This window comes from Triplophysa rosa, linkage group LG13 (assembly GCF_024868665.1).
Source record: "Triplophysa rosa linkage group LG13, Trosa_1v2, whole genome shotgun sequence".
Taxonomy (NCBI): Eukaryota; Metazoa; Chordata; class Actinopteri; order Cypriniformes; family Nemacheilidae; genus Triplophysa; species Triplophysa rosa.
In genome coordinates, this window is record NC_079902.1 from 8,769,078 (window position 1) to 8,795,120 (window position 26,043).

The 26,043-nt window shown below is 39.6% G+C and overlaps 1 protein-coding gene across 1 annotated transcript in view; it reads right to left on the bottom strand.

Annotated features, from left to right (window-relative positions):
• Positions 1–22,313, bottom strand: part of fat2 (FAT atypical cadherin 2) — a 46,010-nt gene extending 23,697 nt beyond the window's left edge. Inside the window, exons 1-14 of the mRNA XM_057349661.1 lie at positions 22,153–22,313; positions 16,464–19,748; positions 14,758–15,069; positions 13,072–13,130; positions 11,598–11,909; positions 11,262–11,472; positions 8,402–8,541; positions 8,021–8,296; positions 7,457–7,661; positions 3,233–7,273; positions 2,941–3,137; positions 2,662–2,815; positions 1,937–2,170; positions 1,029–1,418 (exon numbers count right to left, since the gene is read on the bottom strand). Of these exons, the coding sequence (XP_057205644.1) occupies positions 1,029–1,418; positions 1,937–2,170; positions 2,662–2,815; positions 2,941–3,137; positions 3,233–7,273; positions 7,457–7,661; positions 8,021–8,296; positions 8,402–8,541; positions 11,262–11,472; positions 11,598–11,909; positions 13,072–13,130; positions 14,758–15,069; positions 16,464–19,719 (9,787 nt within the window). The 5' untranslated portion in view covers positions 19,720–19,748; positions 22,153–22,313. The remainder of the gene's footprint in view (positions 1–1,028; positions 1,419–1,936; positions 2,171–2,661; positions 2,816–2,940; positions 3,138–3,232; positions 7,274–7,456; positions 7,662–8,020; positions 8,297–8,401; positions 8,542–11,261; positions 11,473–11,597; positions 11,910–13,071; positions 13,131–14,757; positions 15,070–16,463; positions 19,749–22,152) is intronic.
• Positions 22,314–26,043: the final 3,730 nt, after the last annotated feature.

The following is a 26,043-nucleotide window of genomic DNA, read 5'->3' on the forward strand; positions in this document are numbered from 1 at the left end:
GAAACATTCGGATCTATCCACTACAAGGTAACGTAAGCTGCAATGATAATTATTAATAGACCTTTAAACAAGATGTAAACAACATTGCTCCAGAAGCAATTCCTGTTTCAGATTTTAACAGTGCACAAATGTTTAACAAAAAAACCCAACAAAACAAGTAGCCTAAGTCATTCAAAAGACAAAAATCATTCTAAAGACTTAATTATATGTTAAATATATTTTGTAAAAATTTAACAGGAAATGCGTAAATTTAGGTCATTGTTGTTAACTTCTTGCACACACACACACACGCACACGCACACACACACACACACACACACACACACACACACACACACACACACACACACACGTTGTAGGGACTTTCCATAATTCTTCCTGTGAGCAGATTTCATTTTTTAACTGAAAATCCATTTTCAATCATTTTCAATTACCAGTTCTTCTTAAATGTCAGTGGTGTTATGTTGTTAATCTACAGCAGTTTCCCTTCTATTTGATTCAGGAGTGTAAGCAACTGCAGTTATGGGTTTATAGCTTTTGAATGAAATTACCACTAAACAGCCTATTTTATTTTTGCATAATGCCTGGTATCAGAACTAATCAGAGTTTAGTATTGTTTTGACAACTAATAAAGAGATCAGTCCAAATCCCCATCAAAGTCGCTTAGGATAAAGGGTCTGAGGATTCAAGATAAGAGGACAGAGAGAGTGGCAAAACTATGTGGAATGAACAGATGGGAATGAACAAGCTGACAAGTGCCCAAGGATTCAAAACATGTCAGCACACGTTCTTCAATTTAACATTTACCCATGCTGAAGAATTTTCCCTCCCTCACAATACAGGAATGAGCCAATGAACAATGTGCAGAATTTTGCAGAGCTGTAATCTACAGTAGGCAAAATAGCCTAACTTTTAACCAACAAAATGATGTCTTAACCTTTAACCTCTAGTGTATTCCATCATTTAAACAAATCCAAACTGATTCCAAACAAGCATGAAAGAGCAACAAAAATAAACCAACCCCTTACCTGTCACTGGGTTTATTTTGAATCTGCCGTCCTCATTGCCTGAAATGATAGTGTATCGCACTGGCTCATTTTCTGTTCCATCTTTGGTAAGGGCAGACAGCGTGATCACTTCTGACCCGATTTGAAATGATTCTGGGATCTGTACGGAGTACTCTGAGCTCAGAAACAATGGTTGGTAGTCACTCAGGACGAATACATGTACGGTGATCTTAGCAAAGGAGAAAAGGTGGCGAGGGAGGCCTCGATCTGTGGCTTTCACAGTCATCTCAAAGATGGGCTTGGTCTCATCAGATAAAGATCTCTCCAGTCTCAAAATGCCTGAGATCTCATCTAGGGAGAAGAATCCACTGTCGGCACCTTGAAGAGAGTATCTCACCTCCGAGTTGATACCTGGAAGAGTTACGCAACATGGCATTTCTCAGTATTTTTCTATTAGAGCAGTAAAGCACAAGGAAATTAAAGTATGATGACTAAAAAAAATTGAGTTCTATTCACAACAAGTCAACGTAAACTAAATATTGCATTCTTTGATTTTGCTCATCTTGTGTTTAGAGAGGATCAAAATAACACCATTAAATCATTTGTTGAAGCCACATTGCATAGTTTGAAAATGGTAAAGCAGTTCGTCCCCGTGACATGAGCCTCTGTGTGTTCTCTGGATGTTCACACACATCTCCAGGTGTGATCTGTCCCTTCCAAACCATGTTTGTCTGTCACAGCTTTCAATCCTACATCAAGCACTGCGTACCTTTACTGTTCCACCTAGATGCATTGTGTCATGCAAAAAGTCAAGAGCTGGGGACTTTTCAATGCTTTCTGACTAAATAAACAGAAAATATGCGTCTATGCATTTGAAGTGGTTGTTCGTTACTCTGCAATGTGTCCGCAGAAATAGTTCCATACAGTACCTGTGTCCGGGTCTTTGGCGTAGATGACAGCAATGGGTGTCCTTATCGTAGTGTTGTCAAACACGGTAATCTCATAGTGGTTTGTGGAGAATTTAGGTGGGTTGTCATTCATGTCCTGCGCCATGAGCATGACGTCTGCCTGACATGAGTGTCCACCACCATCAGTTGCTTTGACAACAAGATCATACTCTGTTTCCCTCTCTCGGTCCAAGACAGCGAGTGTGAATAGCTCCCCTGTTCGCAAAAAAGTTTGAAACGAGACTTTGGTGACATGTCAGACAATAGGGTTAGACAGTGTCGTTTAAAATGTATGGTATCTGAGACAAGCCAATACTTGTAATTTGATAAATAAATGCAAGGATTCATTTTAAGGCATAAGTACATTTCAAACCATTTCTAATCTTGCCTTAATTTTTTTTAGGTTGCTGTCTCAGGAACTTACAATTAGACACAATCTTTTATCTGTAAAAGACATCTAGTATCTTGGTAACCAAAAATAATTGTCTTGTGATTGGGATCAGATAGGATTCCCTGGAAGAGCAGGTCACATAAAATAGATATCATAGATCAAGCACAAAGAATTCCAAAAATGTCAAACAGCCTGAGAAAACTATATCTTATCTTCTCTGCTGAATTTATTTCCTTGAATCTCCACTAAACAAAAACAATCTCAAATTGATTCAAATAGTGAATGCCTCTGAAACTTTGTTAAAGATTGGAATTACCCGTTTTGGAGTCAAGATGGAACTTGTCTGCATTTGGACCGTGAAGAGTAAATGAGATCTGTCCATTGGTTCCAATGTCCGGATCAGAAGCAGAGATCTTCAGAATGAACATGTTGGATGGGGAATTCTCCATGACTGCTTCAGTATAAAGTAACTAGAAGAGATGGGATGTTTTTTTCCAAATGCTGCATTTTCCAGTCAAACGTTGGCATCAAATTAACAAAAAAAATATTTTTTATTACCAATACATTTCCATTTATCTGCTTTTACGTGACTTACTTGCTCACACAGCGGACTGTTGTCATTGACGTCAAGAACATGGACCTCCACATTGGCAGAGGTTTGAAACCTTCCATCTGTGGCCATTATCCTAAGGGTGTATATGTCCTTGTCTTCTCTGTCAAGTGAACTTCGGGAAATCAATCTCCACTCGTCATCTGCTGCTGTGACTGAGAACTGTCCCAATGGGTCTCCATCTTGAGAGAGAACAACACCAACAATAATTGTACAAAAATTCATTTTTGGTGACCTTTTTAATAAATTAGCTTATTACATATATAATTTCTCTCACCTGTTATATAACATACAATCTGTCTATTATCCACAGACACATCTTTATCAGCAGTTGTCAACGTAACAATGGTCTCTCCAGGTCTGCTGTTCTCCAGGATGGATCCTTGATAAAGCTCCTCTGTAAACTCGGGTGGGTTATCATTTTCATCTGTAATGGTCACTTCGACTTGCGCTGAAGAGGACAGTTTAACAACATCCCCGTGATCGGTGGCTACCACATAGAATCTATAAACTTGTTTGGTCTCTGAGTCAGCTTTCTTTAAGGTAGTGATCCAACCAGTTTGTGAATCAATGGTAAACATGTCTCCAATGTCATCTGACTCTGACATGAGTGTATATGATACCTCTCCATTGACATTTGTGTCTGCATCATTAGCTGTCACTTGAATGACTGTTGTCCCAGAGGGCAAATTTTCTGCCAAGAAGGCCTCATAGGGGTCAGCCTCGAACGTAGGCTGATTGTCATTGACATCTTGAACCTCTATGTGCACAGAAACAAGAGATGCTATGTCTGTGCCATTGTGATTAGCTTGGGCAAGGACGTCAATTTTATATATCTTGGTTTTTTCATGGTCAATGTTTTTCTGCATCAAAACTGTACCGCTGTCTTTATCAACAGCAAAAACGTGGTCTCTGTTGCTGTCCACGGTGTTTCCGTTCACCAAGCTGTATATAAGGGGCATATCAGCGTCTGCCTTGACCGTTCCTATCTCGTATCCGATGGGGAGGTCTTCATATGCTGAGAATGAGTACAGTGGTTCGGTAAACCTGGGAAGAACCACCTCTGGCGGGAGTACTTTAACCTGTACTGGTACAGTGGAGTTGTAAAAAGGAATGCCTCCATCTCGAGCCTTAACTTTGAAATTGAAAATCCTGTTCTCTAAACCAACCAGACTCTCTTTGACTCTGACCACACCAGTAAATGGATTGACCTCAATAATGTCCTCTGTAACTTCCTCGGCTTCTTCTACCGTGTAAGTGACATCAGCATTTTTACCTTCATCTGCATCGTATGCCATTATCTCTATCACCGGCGAGCCTTTGTTCACCGTGGACTGAATGGAAACCTGATATTCTGAGGCTTTAAACTCAGGGGCATTATCATTCTCGTCTGTTAGAATAATCTTTACGGTGCAAAAGCCCACTCTTCCACCACCATCCTTAGCCATGACCTTAATAGCAATCACTCTTTGCGATGGATTTTCTCTGTCCAAGGACTGAGAAGTCACGATTTGTCCATCTTCACCGATGGAGAACTTCTCATCCGCTAGCTTGTTAATGATGGTGTAATCGACGCTGCCAAATGGCCCATCGTCCGGGTCAATAGCAGCCAGTCGAATCACACGTGTTCCTATTTCTGCGTTCTCTGCCAGATCGGCCTCATAAATGTTTTGGCTAAAATGGGGGCTGTGCTTGTTGCCATTGGACATGTCGATGTTAACTGGGGCGGTCTTCTGAAACACGCCATCGGAAACAGCAACAGTGAGGTTATAAAATGGATCTAGTTTTCTCTTGCACACATTTGAGAATGAGATGAGTCCAGATGATTCATTGATTGAAAAATATCTCCCTTCATTACCAGAGAGTATCTTGTATTGGAGATCATCCTTGCTGTCGGGGTCTGAGGCCTGAACTTTGATAGCTATGTGACCACAAGTGGCCATTTCATCAAGAGTGGCTTGATAAGATGACTCGCTAAAATTGGGAGGGTTGTCGTTAACATCTATTACTTTAACAACAATGATAGCCTCACTGATGAGTGGGGGTGTACCCTTATCTGTGGCTTTAACTTTCAATGTGAACTGCTGTTTGGTTTCATAGTCTAGGACTTGCAATGTCACCAAAAGTCCGCTTAGAGGATCAATTTCAAAACAGTCTGTTTCTTTGTCAATCAGTTGGTACGTTAAATCTGAGTTCCTTCCAGAATCTTTGTCTGTGGCTGAGACCTGTATAACAGATGTGCCAACCGGAAAACCCTCAGAGACATCTGCAACATAAATGAGCCTTTGAAAGACAGGAGCATTGTCGTTCATATCTTCCACATCAATCTCAACTTTGGCCTCGGAAAATGTACCGGTGACTGAATCTGTGGCACGGACAGTCAAAATATGCTTTGTTTCAGTCTCATAATCTAGAAAATCAGTGACACTTAAGACTCCTGTTTTGAAATCAATGTGAAAAAACTTGGAGGCGTCTTCTTCCTCTAGATTGTAGATAAGGCGGTATCCCTCTGGGTTTCTCGCTTGCACATGCAGGATAGTTGTAAAAGGAGTAATATTCTCAGGTAATTTCAATGGGTAGAACAGGCTTTGAAATATTGGATGGGAACGATTTTGCACTTGGATGTAGAGTGTTCCTGCCACTGACAGACTGGGCTCACCTTCGTCTGATACCAGCACAGTGAGCTCGTATTTATTCATTGACTCAAAGTCTAAAGGTCTTTGTAAAGACACATCGCCAAGCAATGGGTCGATTCGAAAGAGACCGAAATCATCCTCCAATACAAAATTCAAAGATCCGTTCTCACCAAAGTCATCGTCAGTTGCCTGCACTTGAAAGAGAACATCCCCTGGTTCAGTCTCCTCAGATATCATCAAAGAATGAGGCAAATTTGATATCCTGGGAGCATTGTCATTGATATCATCTATGAAGACCTTAACATGGGTGATGTCTACACGGGGTGGATGTTTCATGTCTTTGACTTCTACAACCACATCATACACATCCTGCTCTTCTCTGTCGAATGGAATGCCCGTCGTCTGCAGGACTCCGGAGGATGGAATGACTACAAATCTCTCATGTGGGTTTAAAACAGTGTACTGCAGAGGCTCATTGAGGTAGCTCCCGGTTGCTCTTAGGACAGCTACAATTTTTACAGATGTAGTGCTCTCCTGTACTGTAGCTACATGCATCCTCTCCTCAAACTTCAGACGTGTTTTTGTTGCATTGGTGATGTTGATTTTCACCATTGCAGTGTCTTTGTATAACCCATCTGAGGCAATGACTTTCAACTCATTGTAGGACTGTAGTTCAGACATGTCGTTTATCAAGATGATTCCAGCCGATTGATCTATTTTAAATATGTTATTATAATTACTATCTGAAATTTTGTAAGTGATGGTTGAATCCGCATCATGAGCTGTCACTTGCATTACTTCCATGTCTTTAAAAACAGGTAACATAAGGGCAGTTTCATATTCAGGTAAATCAAATTTTGGAGGACAATCATTAAAATCCAGAACACGAATATTCACTCTGCATGGTTTGGAAGCACTTAGCGAGGGCTTGCCCGAATCCCAAACCTGAACACTAAAGAAATACTCAGACGTTGACTCAAAGTCAACTGTAGATTTTAAAGAGATGGTGCCCATGCTTGTGTCTATTTTGAACACTTTCTGAGCTGCAGGCTCAAGGATTTGGAAAATCAGAAGAGCATTTGTGTCTTTGTCCGCATCTGATGCCTTGATCACCAGCGGTGTATTGTTGTCTCCAGTTATAATGCTGTTCACAGGTGCCGACTCAATGATCTGCCCATAGTAAGTGTCCTGATAGAAAACGGGGGCATTGTCATTTTCATCTATAACATACACGTAGACGACAGCATCAGATGAGACTCCTGCAGTATTTGTAGCTCTTATTTTCAGTTGATAAGAAGGATTCTGCTCAAAGTCAAGTGCCTTTTGGACAGACAACAGTCCAGAGTTGATGTTGATGTCGAAAATCCCACTGGGGTCTCCTTCAGTGATTTTGTACAACACTGAAGTAGGGCAGCTTGCGGAGACAGGTAACACTGGGGAGTTTGGAGCTATGGCCTCACTTATCTCAGTGATGTATTCATCGGAGGAGAACTTGGGAGGTGTAAATCCAGACAGCTTTACAGTGATGGTAACTGGGCAAAGGGCACTGCGTTGGGGAAATCCTTGATCTGTGGCTTTCACTGTGAGGTGATACTTCTCCTGAGGAAATCTGTCCAACATCTCAGCCACGCGGATGCTTCCTGTCACCTGGTTGATATCAAAGGAACCATCCACATTCCCACCTGGAGAGAATATGTGAACATATGAAGAAAATGTTGGCTTGTCAGAAACAAACAACATATAATTAGTATTTCTTAACCTAAAGGCAACATTTATTTTATATCTGTGCTTTCCCATGAATTCTAGTTGCTGCTTTTCTAAGTAAATATTAAGCAAATCCGAAATGCAAACATAACATATCTTACCAGTGTGAAACGAATAAACAATTTCTGCATTGCTTCCTGTATCCTTATCCAGGGCTTTGACTCTCAACACTTCTGTTCCAGCAGGTGCCAAATTACTTATGGTACCTTCATAAGTATTCATAAAAGCTGGGATGTGGTCATTACAGTCCTCTACGTGCACAACAACCTTCGCAAAGTTCTTTTTTATTGGGATCGTATCTCTGACCTGCAAAGATAAAATCAGTGTTTCAGGTGGTGTATGTCATTAAGATTTCAAAGAGACAGACAGGCAGTCTTCTGACCCTTTTAGTTAGGAATTTTGGGAGGTCTGGAATGTTTGGAGAATGTGGATTTATGGTTTTCCTTGGATTTTTACCCCTCCTTATCATTGTATCCATCACTCTTTTTACCTGAATTCAAATTTGTTCCACATCTAATTGCTAACATAAAACATCTTATGACATGACATTGTCATGCCAATTAAAGAACACTTTTTTCCAGAGTGTAGCTGAATCTAAAGGCCTATCATTAGCATTTACATACGACCTTGAGACAAGAGTCTAGTTAAGTCAAGAGTCACTTTACCATCACAATGAGAGTGTGAGTCGAAATGGTCTCGTAGTCTAGCTCTTCTTTCAAGACGAGCACACCACTTTTTTGGTCCAGGTGAAAATATTTTAGGCTGTCTGGGTTCAGGCTACTATGGATGGTGTAAAAGAGTCCACTGTTGGTGTCTGCATCCTGGGCACTGATGTGAAGGATCTCCTTCCATGGAGCTGTGTCCTCTGGCACTCTCACCTCATAGATGCTTTTCAGGAACATGGGCCGATGCTCGTTTATATCCATTACTCGAATGTAGGCCTGAAGGACAATCCCAGATAGCAGATTATTGTCTTACATTAATTTTAAATGCTATTAATATGTTGAGTGCTCAGTGTATGATGGATTTGACATGCTCGCTCATACCTGAGTGCTTATAGTCTGAATGCCATCTGTGACTCTGACAGTCAAGTTGTAATTCGACTTTACGGCTGCATTCATACGCCGGGCTTTGATAATGCTCCCTGTGTTCTTCTCAATGTAGAAGTCCTGTCCTTCATCACCACCTTACATACAACATCAGCTATTGGTTAAATTGACAAGTTTTGCACGTTTCGTGGTTTATCATAGACACCTTTCTTCAAAACCATAGCGGGTGAACCTGTACGCATTCATTCAAGGCTAAGTGAGTAATGTAAGGTTTTGTGACAGTAAGATTTAACTATGCTATAATTCACATGCAAGTCTTCAAAGGCATAGTTCACACACAATAAAAATTCAGTCATTGTTTACTCATATGGGTTGTGTTACCACATTAAAGCGAAGTAGTAAGTACCGTGTTTTAATTTCTCATGAACTAACCCTTCAAAGCCAGCATGAGCCATTTAAGTGCACAATAACTGGATGACATGCCCACATGAGCAACAAAAGCTTTGATGAAAATTTCACACACATTTCACAGTTTGACTACCATTCACACAATGTATCTGCATGACACCTGCATGAGCATTTGATCTTTTTATACAAGGTATGGGTATAAAGCAGAAAACAAGGTCCTATCAGGAGGGCACTCCTGAGTGACATTGTACATGTACATGAGATCAGCACTACTGTTTAAGGGAAAACATTTGGCATGTGCATAAAAAGAGCAGACGTCTTTCACATTGGGGGTAAATGCATGCCTGCTTTAACAGATGGTGTTTAGTAAGAAATCCACCTATTGATGGGTTTTTAGTTTCAAAGTGGCTTTTTATTTTAAATTTCACACATTAAGCAATCTTTAAATGGATAGATCATCGGGCTATGTCTAATGTCTAATGAATAATTCTTTTGACATTAACATTAACAAAGATTAATAAATGCTGAAACTATTTTGCTTATTGTTAGTTCATGATACTTAATGCCTTTACTAATGTTAACAACTACAGCCTTATTGTACAGTGTTACCAATGTGTCATTGTAAATGTACATAGTATGATACTTAATTAGGATTATGTATGACAAATCCAGAGAAAAGTGTGAGATTCTTATAATGTGTAATCCTGTTTCTGCATCATAAAATCTGTTCCACCGCATTGACCACAGTATCCTGATTAAAAGATAATGCTGCTTGTGCATAAGAGAGTGTTAAGGAATGTAAATTAGCACTGGTCCTGCCATAATCGTATCACACTTCTTAGCACCCTGTAGATAAAACAAGTTCTATAGCCAACAGGTGAACTTTGTGACTTACTACAGTACAAATAGTCCTGATTTATTTCACCCGCACCTCTTTTATCTGTGAGTGAGTCTGCAGGACTGAAGGTAAGAATGCAGGAGGAAAAGTGAAGGTCAGTGCTTAACTGGAGGCAGTAGTGGGTAGGTGGGCCCTAAGAGACTGACGGTGGAGCTATCAGGAAGGAGCTCCTCTGGTGCTCTGGCTTGTCATCTGAAGAAATGTTGCTCCACTAAGCCTTCTGGCACAGATCTTATCCCAGGGTGGGAAGCAACAACATCACAATGACACCAGACTCCCTGTACTCTACCATGTGCTCAAGACAGTCCACACTACAGTAGGATTTACATTCTTTAACCTTTGACTTCAATAAAAATGTTTGCCTAAAATTTGTGCTTTTGCTTAGCTGTTTTTATAAAGTAATGCTTTAAAATAGAGACGCACCGATATATTGGCCAAGTATCGGTCAATAAAAGCAGTTTTTCAAATTATCAGCTATCGGCTGATACAGTAGGTTAAAAATTGATCAGGGCTGATAAATCCTGTCAATCAAAAGAGGACAGGAAAAGGCAATGAATTTGATCTTCGTATATAGAAAATTTTAAGATCGGGTATCATGCTATGTTATGCATTCTGACTTCTTTACACTTTAAACATGCTGGCTTCTCATGCTTAACATGGTCAACTTGTTTAAAAACGAGTTGGACATATTACATAGTATTTCTGTGCTTGATACAATCCCCAGCACTCCAACCTGTTTCGGAAAGATTTTTATAAGTCTGGATCCCTGTTTCGTAAGAGCCATCCTATTCCTTTTATTGGGCAATTCTCCCGGAAAAGCACAGCAAGGCGAAAGAAATAGCCCGCCCACGCACCAACCGACGAGCGATAGTAAGACCCGCTTATCAAGATTGGCTGCGCTGTGGGCCTGCAGCTGCAGCTCATTACTCTTGCAATAGTGAGAGAAGTCAGTAGTTTGTTTGTTTACAGCATTTCAGTGATGGATGTTATATAACGGTGGATATAACGCTGGATTTGGAGATTGTTTGAAACTGATAGATGTCGCGGACCCGGTGCTAAAAGATGCCGGACATGAACTGTACGCAGTAAGTGAAACTGAGTGATATGTCTGTATTTTGTTGGCAATCAGTGCATACGTGCATAATGTAAAAAACACGAAGGGATTAATGCGATGATGTTGTGTGCTCGTGCTCTAGTTCCGTACCACCTGCCTGCCTCCAGCAGCTCGTCTTTTTCCGGAAATAATCGTACAGCTGTTTCTCTCTTTTATAAATTTGATCAAACTAAATACTCTTCGAAGATACGACGTATGCAATACTACTGTATAGGTCCTCAAGATTAATATGAGATTGGCAGAAACTGTGTGTGTTACCCGATCTTTAAAACAGACTACAGAGTTATACTCAATCATTTTTAGACATTACTAAAGTTAAAGAATGCAATTTTTAAGCACCAAACACAACTTTAAAAATGTTGATGTTTTTCAGACTTATAACTGGTTTCTAGCGGTCAACTTACAAACGTCTTAAGAAACAAATGAGTGTTGCTTACCAATAATGTCAAACAAAAGTAGATTCTTGGTTATCTCTGTGTGGATGATTCCCACCATATCTGTTACAGGATCTGTTTCCATAACCACATAGTTGAATGGGGGCTCATCGAAAGCCAACACCTCAGAGCTTGGCTCGGGTTTAGGAACCCACTCAACATGCAAACGGGCCTTAGACATTCTAGGAGGATTGCCTTGGTCTGTTGCTTTTATCTATGAGATTTTAGCAGAAAATGAAATTAAAAGGTGTAATTTTTCAGTTTACTCTTCAGATATAAATAAATGCATCTTTTATGTGATTTTTAAGAAGATTTAATGCAATATCTTAAATGTCATACCGTCAGAATACTGTAGTTGCCTCTAACAAACTCTCCTCTAGCTGTCACCACTCCAGTATGAGGATGAATATTAAATCTATCCTCAATACTGTCTTCCAGGCTGTACGTGATAATCCCATTAGGCCCCATGTCGTCATCACGGGCAACCATCCTGCAGATGTCCTGGGGCTCGGCTGTGCTCTGCCATTCGGGCAGTTTTACCTGGAAAAGCTTATGACTGAACTGAGGGCTGTTATCGTTCTCGTCCAAGACTTCAATAACTACGGTGGCAGTGGAGCTTAATGGAGGAGCGCCTTTGTCTGATACCATCACCTAAACAAGGGTATGGAGGCAAACAGACATCATCCTCAGGTGAGAAAATCACACGGGTGTTTCATTTGTTGTAAACGTAAAGCACAGGGCATTTGAAGGATCAATAGATAGTTTTAGCAGCAACAACGTGATCAAACATTGTGTGGCCCAAACTTAACTTCTGGTAGACCTCCGCAAAGAATCTATAACTGTTGAGTAGTTTTAATTTTATTTCAAACAATTAATTTACAATAAAATATTAATATAAACTAAATATAAAATAAATTGTTATATTACTAGCCACTTGCACAGAGTGATAACTAAACACAGACCCGAAGTTAACTTTGGGCCAAGTGTGTGCGTCCGACGAAACCGTTTATTGCATGCATTATCAAAGCAAAACAAATATATTTCATTTAATTATCATGCATAAAATAAACATTGTTATCAAAGCAAAAACAAATTTTAAAGAATTGGAGGTTTAAGTTTTGTGCCTTGATGTAGTATTTTGCTACTATGGAAAGGAATTAAATAAGACATTGCTGATATTAAAATACTAACATCTGCATGAATACTGAAATCTGCAAGAAATTAATAGAACTGGCTCCAAGGTTAATTATTTGTCTAAATGTATTGAAGTGTTAAAAAAACTCAAATAATTAATTAGTTACAATACAGAAAGACAAGTAAAATCCATTAAATTGTTATTAGGCAACAAACACATGATTTTTATCGATACAAAAATGTGAATTCTTCAACTGTTACCATAAGAAAGTGTTTTAACCGTCACGTTTAAAATTGTTCTTAGATTATCCAACATAATATTGCCATCCTATAAATCAGTGTTTCCTAACTTTGTGCATCAAGCATCCTTCTGTGTACCCTTTCTCTGGAAAAATGTAAATAATTTATCTTATATTGAACAATATTGCCTTTAGAACCATGCAACACATTTACTTTTAAGAAATACTATACATGAACTGTTCAAAAATACTGTTTTGAATGTTATTTCAGACTTAAATTTGGGGGGGAATTATTCCCACTGTCACCCACCCACAGTGAAAAAATGTGTTGGCTACCCAGAGGATATATACCATACAAAAAAACTGCATAATGTTCTCCAAATGAAGACTTAGGCCTTAGGATCATAACCTGTTAAACTTAAGGAAGCGAATGCACCAACCTCAATAATATGCTCTGCTTTTTGTTCTCGGTCCAAGGCAGCGAGAGTGTGGATCACACCTAAACAAACATAAAGGGGAAGAAACAAACAGATTGAGCAACGACAGAGCCTTTAGATGGACTGCACACCTGTTTATTCCCCCCATGTTGCCCGTTTTACTTTCTCTTCCCACAGGTTTTGTTTTAAAAGCCTTTTCTGTGTTTATCTACACTGTTTATTTTAGGTCAGCCTGTGGTATACGTGCCGTGGGAACAGTGCTTATTATTCACGTCCACAGTAACGTGGAACCACTGCAACCGAGAAGTGCAAAAAAACAGTGTAACGGATTAGCATGAGAGGTTTTCAGATATCTTTTCACGACAATCTACGAGAGTGCTCCATGACAGCGGATGTTAGCCTAGGAGTGGACAAAATGCACCGCTGCAAGAAACACTTGAAGTGTCATTTCGGTGGGAGAGGACAGCCCCCACGGCGTCTTTTAACCTCTGCTGCACTGAAAACAAATCCTGCTGGGATTTTATGACAGCCTGTATTTAGGCAGGTGATCCTGGAAGAGCAAGTCCAGAAAGCATGGTTTTGACATCAGTGCCCACCTGTGGGAATCCTACAATAGAAACGGTACAATAGATGCAAAATGCACAGATTTAAAATGTCTTAAGTGCTTTAGCATTCAGATATAAATCAACAAATACGAAAACATTACCACAAACACCCTTTGTTTTAATCAGAGAATTTAACATTTGATGATGTAAGCCGTATTCTCAACCCACCCAAGGACTATTCGTCTTATCTGTTTGCCCGTTCTAGAATATATATCCGTTAATATACCGTAAATGAGCTGTTATTGTGGCGCTAAGCTGTTGAGGCAGTTAGCTTAGTCACGGTGTTCTCTTTAGTGATGAATCATCTGTGCTCGTCCTGTTCTGGCATGGAGAGACGTGAAGAGAGAAGTTCATTCCTCTCAGCCCTGAGGGAAACAGCTAAACTGAAGTGAAGTGTGATTTGTCGCCATCTCTGCAGCTGATTTGAAATGCAGCGTTGATTTTATTACACTTTCATATTCATTTAGCATTCTCCTTGATCCTCTCTTGTAGCCTACTGTACGTCCATACGGCATTCATAAAAAGCTCTCTGTGTCTTTTAAGAGTAATAGTTCAATGTCAGACTAGTTTAATGAAAGACGTTTTCGCTTCAAGCGCTGTGAAAGAGATAATGCATTGTTGTACACTCTTAACATCTACAAACGCCGCAAGAGCATTTCAGTGTGATGTATCCTTTATATAATGCACCCCAACCCCCTATGTTCTGCTTTGTAATTCATGTCTATTAGCTCAGGGTGGAGCAGATAAAACAACAAAGGGACAAGACTTGGTAAGACAAGTGTAAGCTTGCAATGCTGGTTAATGCGGTTCCAATTTTCCTAGCTACTGTTCAAAGGCAAGGTTAAGCTGCAAAAAGGGTCGGAGGTGTTGCATTTTGTGATTGTGTGCCTGCTGAACAACTATTTTCACCCTTGACCCACAATTACCCACACTGATCACAGTATTCACAGTAATAAGAGACACTATTCGTTGTGCCCTTCACGTGGCATACCACCGTTACATAAAACGTGTGCCTAGACATGTTTACTCATTGGTATTATCACATGAGATGAATCACCATCAACAACATACTTAAAGTGTTTACCTGTTTTTGCATCTATGCTGAAATACACACGCTGAGAGTCAAGGATCTGGAAAGTTAGTTTGCCCTCGGAGGACTTGTCCATGTCGGTGGCAGATACTTTGAGGACAGATTTGTCCTTTGGCAGATTCTCTTGCACCGAGGCGAAGTAAACAGGTTGGGAGAGCTCAGGGGGATTGTCATTAATATCCAAAACCTCAATGTAGACCTCAGTCCAGGATAGCAGTGGTACGGTGCCCAAATCTTTTGCATAAACTGTCAGCCAGTAGTGAGGCACAGCCTCACGATCCAGAGGAGCTGCGGTTAGAACAACACCTGCAAAGCAGAAACAGAATCGATGGGAAATACCAACGTGAAAAGAAATGACCATTATGACATTCTGCAGTAAATTGAGCTATCATGTATGATTTTGTTCAAATTTTGTTGAGGTCCAATAGCCGCATGCAGTTATGTTTAATGTTCACCATCTGTTTTCTGAGATTTCTGAAAATTGTTGTTAAGAACATTTGACGTCTGTACTTAAATTCTGAAGTATTGCTAAAATAATAAGGAATCCACAGAACAATGTTCTGTTGAGTATGATGTGTACTATTTACAGCCACAGAAAAAATAAAGTTTTTCTAAATTTACTAGTTATAGGTATGTGTGAAACAATCATTTTGGCTTATTCTGTGAACTACTGAGAACATTTCTCACAAATTTCAACTATTTGTAAATATTTTTTTTCTGTGGCTGTAAATACACTATAAAGTGTATAGGGGGTATGCCTTTATAGAAATGTATAGAATATGAAAAAGACAAACATGATATATTGTTTGGCATATGTGTAGTTGTGTACTTTGTCAAATTTGTCAAACTTTGTAAATAGTATTTGTTTCTCAACTCAACTCAACTTTATTTATATAGCGCTTTTACAATTTTCATTGTTACAAAGCAGCTGTACGTAAGACATATTGACTATAAGCAAAACAATTAAAGTTGTACCTGCAAAAACAAGAAAAAGTTGAAAACACAGAAGACAGACATACCCACATACAAAACACTCCACACACACAATATGCACACGTACTAACACACATAGACATAGACACACACACACGGACGCGCACGCACACACACACGTACACAGACAAGTACGCGCACACACACAGACACGCACGCACACACACGCTCAGTGAGAGCACACATTTAAGATAAAGGAGAGAGAAGCACAGGTCAAATATAACAGACTATAAATTCCTTTATGCAATATTAATTAAGTAAAACTTTAAAATTCTAAAGCAGCCCCCCCCTGGCCAGGTAAATACTGCAAAAAACTGTGCAAACGGTGGCGAGGACCCCAAAACTCTAATCGAGAAAAAAAACCTCAGGAGAACCCAGGCCCAACCAGGGGATTCCAGTTCCCCTCTGGCAAAAGCTGCTGCCTCTGCACAAGCTCCAGAGAGCTTGCACAACAAGGCTAAATAAAATAAATAAACTTACTGATAAGGTAAATTATAGTTTAAGATTATCATTAATAATCTAATAGCATTTGAAATTTTTTGGCGAAGACGTGTCAGGTGACCGCGTCCTTCTTTATCCAGCTCTATCATCTCAGCTCTTGTCAGGTCACTGCTTCCCATTCTCCGCTCTACCATCAGGTCTGGCCATGAAGATGTGTCTCTGCCTTAGTGAAGCATGTAAATGAAATATTGTAATCTTAAACATACCTGTTTCTTCATCAATCGTGAAGACGCCATGCCCTGAGCCATCATAGATGTAATATCTGACCACTCCATCTCGTCCAAGATCATTATCCACAGTGGTCAGTGTCAAAACCGTGGTTCCTATGTTAGCGTCCTCCATAACTACTGCGTTATGAACAAAGAGGGTAAAGGTAGGCCGGTTCAGATTTTCATTGACATCCAACACTTCAACCTCAATGAAACATGAAGACGATAAAGACCGGGGCTTTCCATGGTCTACAGCTCGAACGGTTAGATTATAAAACTGCTGTTTTTCGAAGTCCAGTTCACGCTCCAAAGTCAAGCAGCCTGTGGAGGTATCCAGAAAAAACGTTCCAGTTTCACTGTTCCTCAGGTTGTAGCTTATAAGACCTCCGCTCTCCAGATCTAAGTCAAAACTTTCCACCCATAACAGCACCGTGCCTAAGGGAGCATCTTCAGGAACTTTTACCTTGAATACTGTGGGTACAAACTTAGGAGGATTGTCATTAATATCTTCTAGCACAACCACCAGATCTGCAAATGAGAAAAGCTGCGGGTCCTGCTTGGCTTGATCTCGTGCCTCAATTTTTAGGTCATATCGACAGAAGCTTTCTCTATCTAAATGGCCAATTACCTTCACCTCCCCTGTGAATTCATCAATCTTGAAGAAATCTGTGAAGGTTTGCAGTGAGTATTTCAACTCCCCATTGTCATCAGCGTCAAAATCTACTGCTTTTACCTTAAAGATGCTTTTGTCAACCTCTGTGTCTTCTGGGATCCTTATAATGTATCTTGGCTGAGAAAACTGTGGTGGATTATCATTGGCATCTAAAATACTGACGGCAAGCAACTTCCATGTAGCCATTTGTGGAGAGCCTAGATCATACACTGTGATGTTCAGAATGTAAAATTCTTTTTGCTCTCTGTCCAGTGCACAAATGACCTTGAGGTCACCCGTGTTCATGTCAGTAGTAAAACACCCGTCCTCATTTCCACTGGAAATTGCATAGACAAGCTTTCCATTAAAGCCGGAATCATTATCAGTGGCATTAAAGTGCAAAACGGACCCATTGAGAGCAAAGTCCTCCCTGATGTCTATCGAGCTTGGTGTGCCCATGATAAACTTTGGAGAGTGGCGGTTAATTATATGAACATCAGAGATCAACTCGTCGTCTTTGACGGATAGTGAAGGCTTAAATGATTCGATAAGCTTCTCTGTCACCTGCTCAGTAATTCCTGTGTCTTTGCAATATGTGGTGGCGTCAGTTCCCTTGGCTGTGATATGCACTGTTACAGTGTTGGAATCAGCCTTATATTTTCCATCTGTTGCTGTTATTTTAAGTATATATAGAGAATTATCCGTGTCTACATAATTGGAGGGAATGGCCTTGGCAAGTGTAATGGTGCCAGAAACAGGGTCGATAGCAAACAATCCGTCGTCATTTCCAGACTCTATCATGTACATAATCTGCTGCAGCTCATCCAGATCAAGTACTGACATCTCTGCAATGCTCTCCCCCACCGCGAAGTCTCGGGGTATGGAGGCATTGCACGCTACCCGCTCAAACACTGGAGCGTTATCATTGATGTTGGTCATGGTGATGGTTACCGAACATTCGCTCGCTCTGCTAAAAGGGCTGCCGCTGTCAGACGCCCAGATTCTGAGGTGGTACCACCGCTTCATGAGTTCATAATCGAATTCGTCAAAGGTAGAAATTACACCGGTGAATGGGTCTATAGTGAAAGGCACGGGAGATGTGTTTGCTATTGCATAGGTCACAAAACCGTTGTTATCTTTGTCAACATCAATGGCAGAGACGGCTAAGATGCTTGTTCCGATTGGAACATTTTCAGGAAGAGAAGCTTGGTATGAGGGCAATGTGAAACTAGGGGCATTATCGTTTTCATCAATTACATCTACTGTGACCCGGGTTAACGCTTCTCTGTTGTTTACCATGACATCAAACTCATAATGAGATTGTTTTTCAAAGTCAAGAAACTGTGTTGTTACGATTACACCAGTTTCGGCACTGATTTTGAATTTATGGCTGTCTGGGTTTTGCTTGATGCTTAAGGTTATATTTTTGACATTCTGACCTACGGACACTCTAACCACATGACTTTGCGGTGGAGAAAATTCGCTAAGTATGACTCGATAGTGTTCCTGTTCAAATTTCATAGGTTCAGATTGAGATGCTAGGATGTGCACATTTTTTATTGTCGTTAGCAAAGTGGGGTTACTTTTGTCTTTTGCTTGAACAGAAATGTTCAACCCAAATGGATTTTTCGACCACTCAATCCGTTTTGTTGAGACCAGCTCAAAGCCACCATCCCTCACAGCAGACAGAACAATCTGAAAGCTCTTCACTGGATCCCCTTCAACTATACTTAAAGACGCCGTTTTCTCCCTCTCCTTGGGTTCCATGTTGATGTTTACGCTTATCGTGCCATCATCCGTTTGAGGATTTGCAACTCTGATGGGTGTGATAAGGGTAAAGTCTTCTATTACCTTTTGTACGCTCACAACAACCGTTGCAACATTACCAAACTTTTGCACGCCAGAGATTTTCTTTGTCCTGTCCTCTGCCAGTACAGTGAGCTCATACTGGTCTCTCTGACTAGCGTTAAGTCTCTTGACAAGTGAAACAGTCCCAGTGAAAGGATCGACAGCGAAGGGGTGGGATCTGGTTGTGAATGAATAATAAAAGTCAGCGTTGCTGCCAATATCAGCATCTGTTGCGCTTACTCTCACAAGGCTCGACTTGATTGGTGTGTCCTCTTTGATTTGCACATGATACGAGGCCGGGTAAAAGAGCGGTTTCAGATCATTGGTGTCAAGCACCTGGATCAATACCTTTGTTCTAGCCTTGTTGTCATAGGTGCTCTCAGTGGCCTCCACGGTAAGAGTATAGATGTCCCGTACCTCTCTGTTGAGCACAGCCGAGTTACTGCTTCGGGTTTTGATTCTTAGAAAGCAGAAATCTCCCACGACTTTCTCCTCGGCTTTGAAAAAGCTGTCATCATCACCAGCCACAATCTTGTACTTGATGTCCCAGAAGGGATCAGATAGTATGATGCCCGTCTGTACGGGGTTCTCAACATAGGTTCTGGGGGCAGAGTTCTCATAAATGCTGGCATTATACAAATGATGGGTGAACTTCAGCGGAGAGGTGTCTTTAAGCAGACTTCCCTGACATTTGATTATGGTTGCTAGGACTGCTACGACAGTGAGAATTATGGCTGTGTCTGTGAAAGCCATTCTCACCGTCTCAACATGGACCCGCAGACCTGAAAAAAAGGAAAGGATGTGTTGAAAGGTGCATTTTAATATTTCTGACAGGTAAACCATGCTATATATGTGAAATATTTGACCAGTGTATAACCACAGAGAAGACCACAGTCGGGTGTTTTTTTACAAGTCCTGACAAGCTAGAACTGTTTAAAACAGATGATACATTTTCACTCGGTTTAGCCGGTCTTTGTCAAATACAGTTTGCATGTTTGAACGACTGTGGCACTTTTCCAACGACTGTTAAAAAACTTACTACAAAGGAATTCATTTTACTCTTACATTTCCTATATAAATTACAAGCGATAACCAAATAAACCATAAATCTTTTTCTCTCTATTTTCCTGTATCTGCCTCTCTATCTGTGTTTGAGGGGGGTGACTAACACACAAGTCACAAAGAGATAACTCATGACTAAAAAGGAACATGAAGATTGCGTGTGAGTTGGTTACATCAACAATGCTTTTCCAACTTATTTGAAAGCTTCAAAAATCCAGCCGGTAAAAGTTGTGAAATCCCTTGGGGTGAGTCTGTTAGCAGTAGGATGTGCCGTGTGCTAGCCTGCAGCCTACACTCTCACAAGTACCTGTCACCACACGCTCAGCCGGGCAGCAGAGCCTCTCAGATCTTATTTCACAATCAGATCTCACCTCGCCAGTTTCGTTAGATTCAATGACATTTAAGGATACTGTGAACATCTTAGCATGCAAGCACCTTTGCTGTTATGAGACTGCATAATATAATAAACCAAACCAAAAAGAGTGTTGGGAAAGTAACATCAAATGTTTTAAACATTTACTTTTGTAAAACATGTAAGCCAACAAGGAGAGGTATTTGTTTCAATTTCCTGTATTTATACATTATTATCAAAACTTTCTCCTGTATAGTTTGTGGTGCATGGGTTTATAGTCACTACTTTAACTTAAAACCTCCTGGATTATTCTAGCTTCTCGGTTGGTTTGTTGTTTGCAAAAGTTGTGGCCAGAGCCAAGCATCAACATGCCCATTGATGCGTCATTTTCTAGAGAACAACTAGTTCTACTGTAGTGCAGCATTACGAAGGACGTGAAAAGCCGCTTCAACTGCCAATTTTTTATGTGAAATATTTTTATTCGTAGCGAAATAAAGTTAGAGAGAAAGTGATGTGCGTACATAAGATATTTCTTGCAAACTCTTTGGCTGCAGATATGCAAACACTGATCATGTTTGTAATTCCTGCAATCATAATTAATATCTGACTTATTTACTCATTTTTCAATCTTGCAGAGTTTTAAATAAAAATATTTAATAATTGGTGTCAAGTAGGAGGTTTTCAAACGTTCCTGTAACTTACAACGAAATTGAGGTATTCTAGTAATAAAAATGAAAATATAATACATATTTATTTATTTCCTTTCCTTCGCTTCCTTGATGTTACAAACAAATGAAATTATTAGAATACATTTACATTTATTCATTTGGCAGACACTTTTAACTAAACCGAATGAGTAAACCGGGGAACCGAATGAGTAAAGGTTTTTGCAAGCGATTTGGTGCCTCGCTGTGGTGGAACAACCAGGACCTGTAGACCTGGAGCAGTGGGTTAAGGCAAAGCTGGTGAAATTGCTGTTACCGTTCTGAAGGCCAGTGTTAGCGTGTCCCTACCATCCATACCTAGTGCAATATTTCAAAATTATTAGAAGGGCTCTAAAGAATAGTTTGGAAAAATGGCTTAAGCCCATTTTATCATGCATTGGACAGGTGTCCATCATCTTCTTGTCACAGAATCGTAGATGACTTTCTGAGTTGTGCACAGCTCATAGTTCAATAACACTCTTCAATGACAGCGTCAGCTTCAGTAGCCTTCATGGCTGAGATAAGATCTTCGAAGATGTATTTATTTCAATTTGACCAAGGTTACATTAGACCTCAGCCATAATGTGATCAGCAATGTCAGAAATGCATTCTCAATAAAAATTGTGGCATGCATGTTATTAATAAAAGAACTGATGATTTTCTTTTTTACTAGCATGTTCAGCAGACAAAGGCATGTGCTACACACTTTCAGTTTGCACATGTGTGGAAAGTAGCACCCTCTAGTTTGCTATGAGGAACTTTTGAATGATTTCTTTTAGAATATTTGTTCTGCTTTTTCCTGAAAAAAATAGACTTTTCTTTATTATTTATAGACATAAACGGGTACATATGTTTTATTGTAACACATTTAGTAACAGCTTGACTGTAGCCCATCATCACGTTTACCGTAACAAAACTCCATTAACACAAAACACTGTTAACACAACACCACCATGACTTTTGCGAATCCACAAATGTAAACTGTTTTCTAAAATCATCTCTCTTATAGAAATCGGGCAAAGAAGTTTAGCAAACTGACACCGCACGTCTGACATCTCAGAGACATACCTGAGGTCCTGGATTCCAGCAATGCATAAAGTTTTTCCAAAGTCCTCACACCTTCGGTATAACAGTATTCCAATGTGGCAGTAAAACTATTAGCTTTTCGTCCATAATGAACTCTAAAATTCTAACAAAAAAGCTAACGTTGACAGTTCAGAGCATGCTCATGACTGTAGAGAGTTGTAAGGCTTATTCCCTGAGGAATCAGGTTCATCATCTCCTCCCCAATTCTGATGACATTGTCCCTCCCTCTAAACTCCTCCCCCCCACCCTAAACTCAGCCCAACACCCAGAAGCAATCAGCCACAGATTGGAGGCGTTTTTGTGTTTCTTTTCTTCCCCTCCCCTCTTTCTGTCTCTTTCTGTGTCCTTGTCTTTCTTTCTGTTTGTATTGGATTTTGGGCGAGGTAGAGCTCCAGCGCTGTCCCACAAAGTTAAAACTATCCTGTTTAAGGTAAATACACAGCTCAGATAAAATAGCTGCTTCTAAAGTTGGTGGACAACATTTCAAAACAGATTTAGGAAAGTGTCTGAGTGTGTCTGAGTAACTACTAAGCTAAACACAAAACTGCTCCAACTGATACCAGAAGGCAATTAGACATTCTTAGTACTCGCGCTACTGCTAACAGCCTGAAGCACATGGTCTTTGTCTAATTGTTATGTAAACAGAGATCGCTGTTCACATTCAGACCTACTGTAAAGTGTTGCAGTGAAGATCAGCACCTCCTTAAATGTGGAGAAAATTTTCTCCACTTTAAAAGTTCTCCAACTGTTGATCTAGCAGACTATTCATTATGGAGACCCAAAACGACTCCAGTACTGTACATTGAGGTACGACAGCACTTTTTCATCCCGCCACCAACCGAAGATGACGTAAACAGACCCCACGCATGGTGCCAAGACCTGCCATGGAGCGAGGGAGGATGCGCACATGGACCCAGCCAGCAAGGGAGCAGGCATGGCCCACAAATAAGACCCAACAGACGGTGGGCACCGGGCCACTGGCAGCAGGTGGACTTTGCGGTGCACTTTGAAGATGAAGTGAAAAATGTAGAAGCCTAAGGCTACGAGAGGAAAATTTAGAGAGATAGCCACCTGCAGCTCTATTTCACAATGTTTTCATTTTGGATAGTTTTGGATTATGAAGGGATTATTCTTGTTTTCTTATCAGTATTTTTAGCGAACCGTAATAACATCCTGTTCCTTTACATTTTTCCACTGATGTGAGTCTATATCATATCTTGGTAATGCATCAGTCATCACTTACTGTACACGAAATACACTAAATTAATCTCTTTAATCCAAATACTCACAAGATGAAAGATACTGTATGAAGTGTATTTTAAGGAGCATCGTCTGTGTTTGACAGAGACGCAAAGGTTTGAGTGACATCCCTGTTTTGTCTGCTTCCCTGTCTTATAATGTGTTGACCTTTCCTCGTTGTGTGCTTTTCGCATTCTCTGTGTGTCTTCTTTTGCTTTTTTCAGTCAGAGGGACATGAAAGAGTAATATGATACATGTCATTGTATTAAAATATACTTGCATTTTCAGTATTATAATTTTTGCCTTGTTTTACATTAAAAAGGAAAACTTCAAGCTATATATACTTGAAAACAGAATTGTGAGATAAGATTCATTTTCAATGAATTTTCATAGTATGTATTTCATATATTTTTGTATGTATTGTCTTTTAAGATTGTCTATTGAATATTTTATTGAGGAAAAGACAATACTGTGAATGTAAATGTAAAATTTATTGATGAAATGAATGAATGAAATGATTTTGTAGTTTGAATTTTTTATTTCATACATTCTTCATCTTTTAAATGTTTTGTTACAGAATTCTGGATTTATGAGTTGTTAATTAATGAATGCAATAAATCATGTTAAGAATGTAGAAAAAATCAACCTCGAATTGAAAACTTTAATTTCTACCTAAATCATTATTACATCAAATTGTCTATTTGCAACCAATTTAACATAAAGTTGAAAATATGTAAACTTTTCAAATCAAATAAACAAGACAGGAATTATTTTGTGCAATGCAAGTTAAATGCATGGAAAAAAGTCACAGTGATATAAAGTTACAAGATGGCAATGACGGACCATCCAGTAACGCAAAACACTGTGCCTTGCAGTAACCAACAATGAAAACCAAAACTTGAGAACTCAAATGAAAACTTTGAGTTCAAATTTCTATTACTTTTTTCGTGCCCTCCAGAAAAGATAATTCATAACCTCATATTCATAATAAAATCTTAAAATGAATACAACATAACAGTAGGCCTATACATAATCTAGCAAACAAACAATTTGTATTGACACTAATATTTGCAATATTCGGAGTAATAATCAAACACAGCCGAAAGAGAAAGTACTATTAACCGTTGGTTCCCATGATAGTTCACGGGCTGGCTGACAGCCCAGGGCTGCGTTTCCCGAACAACGACATATAGCTCGCTGGTTAACCATCATAGTATGATGGATCATTGGGGAAATTAATGATGTAGTTACGACTGTCTCCCGAAACCGTGGTAACTCTGTCGGAGATCAATCATTTGAACCAAGTTGGTTCAGCAATCTAGTTGATGATGCCACACAGGTGGTGGAGTAATGACGTCTACTAATAAATACGTTCAGATCAAAATAATGTCAAATTCTTGCTGTAAATAACATACATTGCATTCAAGGACTACTTTTGTTGTTCTATTTTTGGTATCTGTTGTTTTATTTCACGATATTTAAATAATTTAAGTGTCCTCCTACATCATTCCGCCCAGGGATTCCCCAGGGTCATAGAGCAATCAGGTCATGCGCATGCGCACTTTTCAAACAACAGCCCTTTTATTTTCTTGACAAACTAAAAGATGTAAAATTGAATTTGTATATATTTAGAATGATGGATATGGAATGCACTGCTTGTTGCTTGCTTTGATCAAAAGCTTGTTGCATGTAAGTCTACATGTCATAATAATAAGGAACTATGCTTCTAACCACAGCTCTAGACCTGTAGTTCCAATGACACAACTTTGCGATGCTGCTTGCGATTGATCGTTGGAACGATGGTTTTGGGAAACACTTAAATCGTTGAACTATCCTGGAACGACGGAACTTGCGACCATAGTTGGCTAACGATGCTTTTGGGAAACGCACCCCTGGGCCTTGGTCTGTCAAAGTGATGAACAGACGATTGACTGAAATTCACAGCTGTCTGCAGCATGTAAACAGTGTTCTGCACTCAATGACCACATGGCTGACAGACGTGAATAAACTCTTCAAATGTGTTTACACAGAGATCAGTAAGTGTCCAGTCTTCATCAACAAATTCAGTAATGGTCCCTTGAGGGCTATAATAATTAAATTCCCAAGTCAAAACAAACTTTGACAAATGTTGTTTTCATTTATAGTAAACACTGATTAAAGTTTGTCATCAGTTTTTTACATCACAAGTGGGAATTGGTTCACAACTAAGATATATTTCGTTTCACGTTTGTTTCAGGACATCAAGAACTAGTGGAGGTGTTTTCTGATGTTCAAACTGTGCTTACAAGCACAATAACCGATGACAGATGCTCATAACATTAGTTTGCTACTTGAAAAACCTGCCAAAAGTCGTTATGAAACAAACAAAGGGAAACACCACAATTCAATGAAAAACATTGTGCAATGTCAAATTATTCAATTGTATGCAAACACGACAACTTTCCTGCCTCTACTGAGTGTCCCTTTTTTAACCAAAAAAGAAGAGGCTGTCAAATCGCATCCAGAATAAAAGTTTGTGTTTACATAATATATGTCTATGAACTGTGCATATTTATAAACACATACAGTATATGTATATACTATATTTAGTGTTTATATTTACCAACAATTTTAATTAAATAATTAAATTAATTA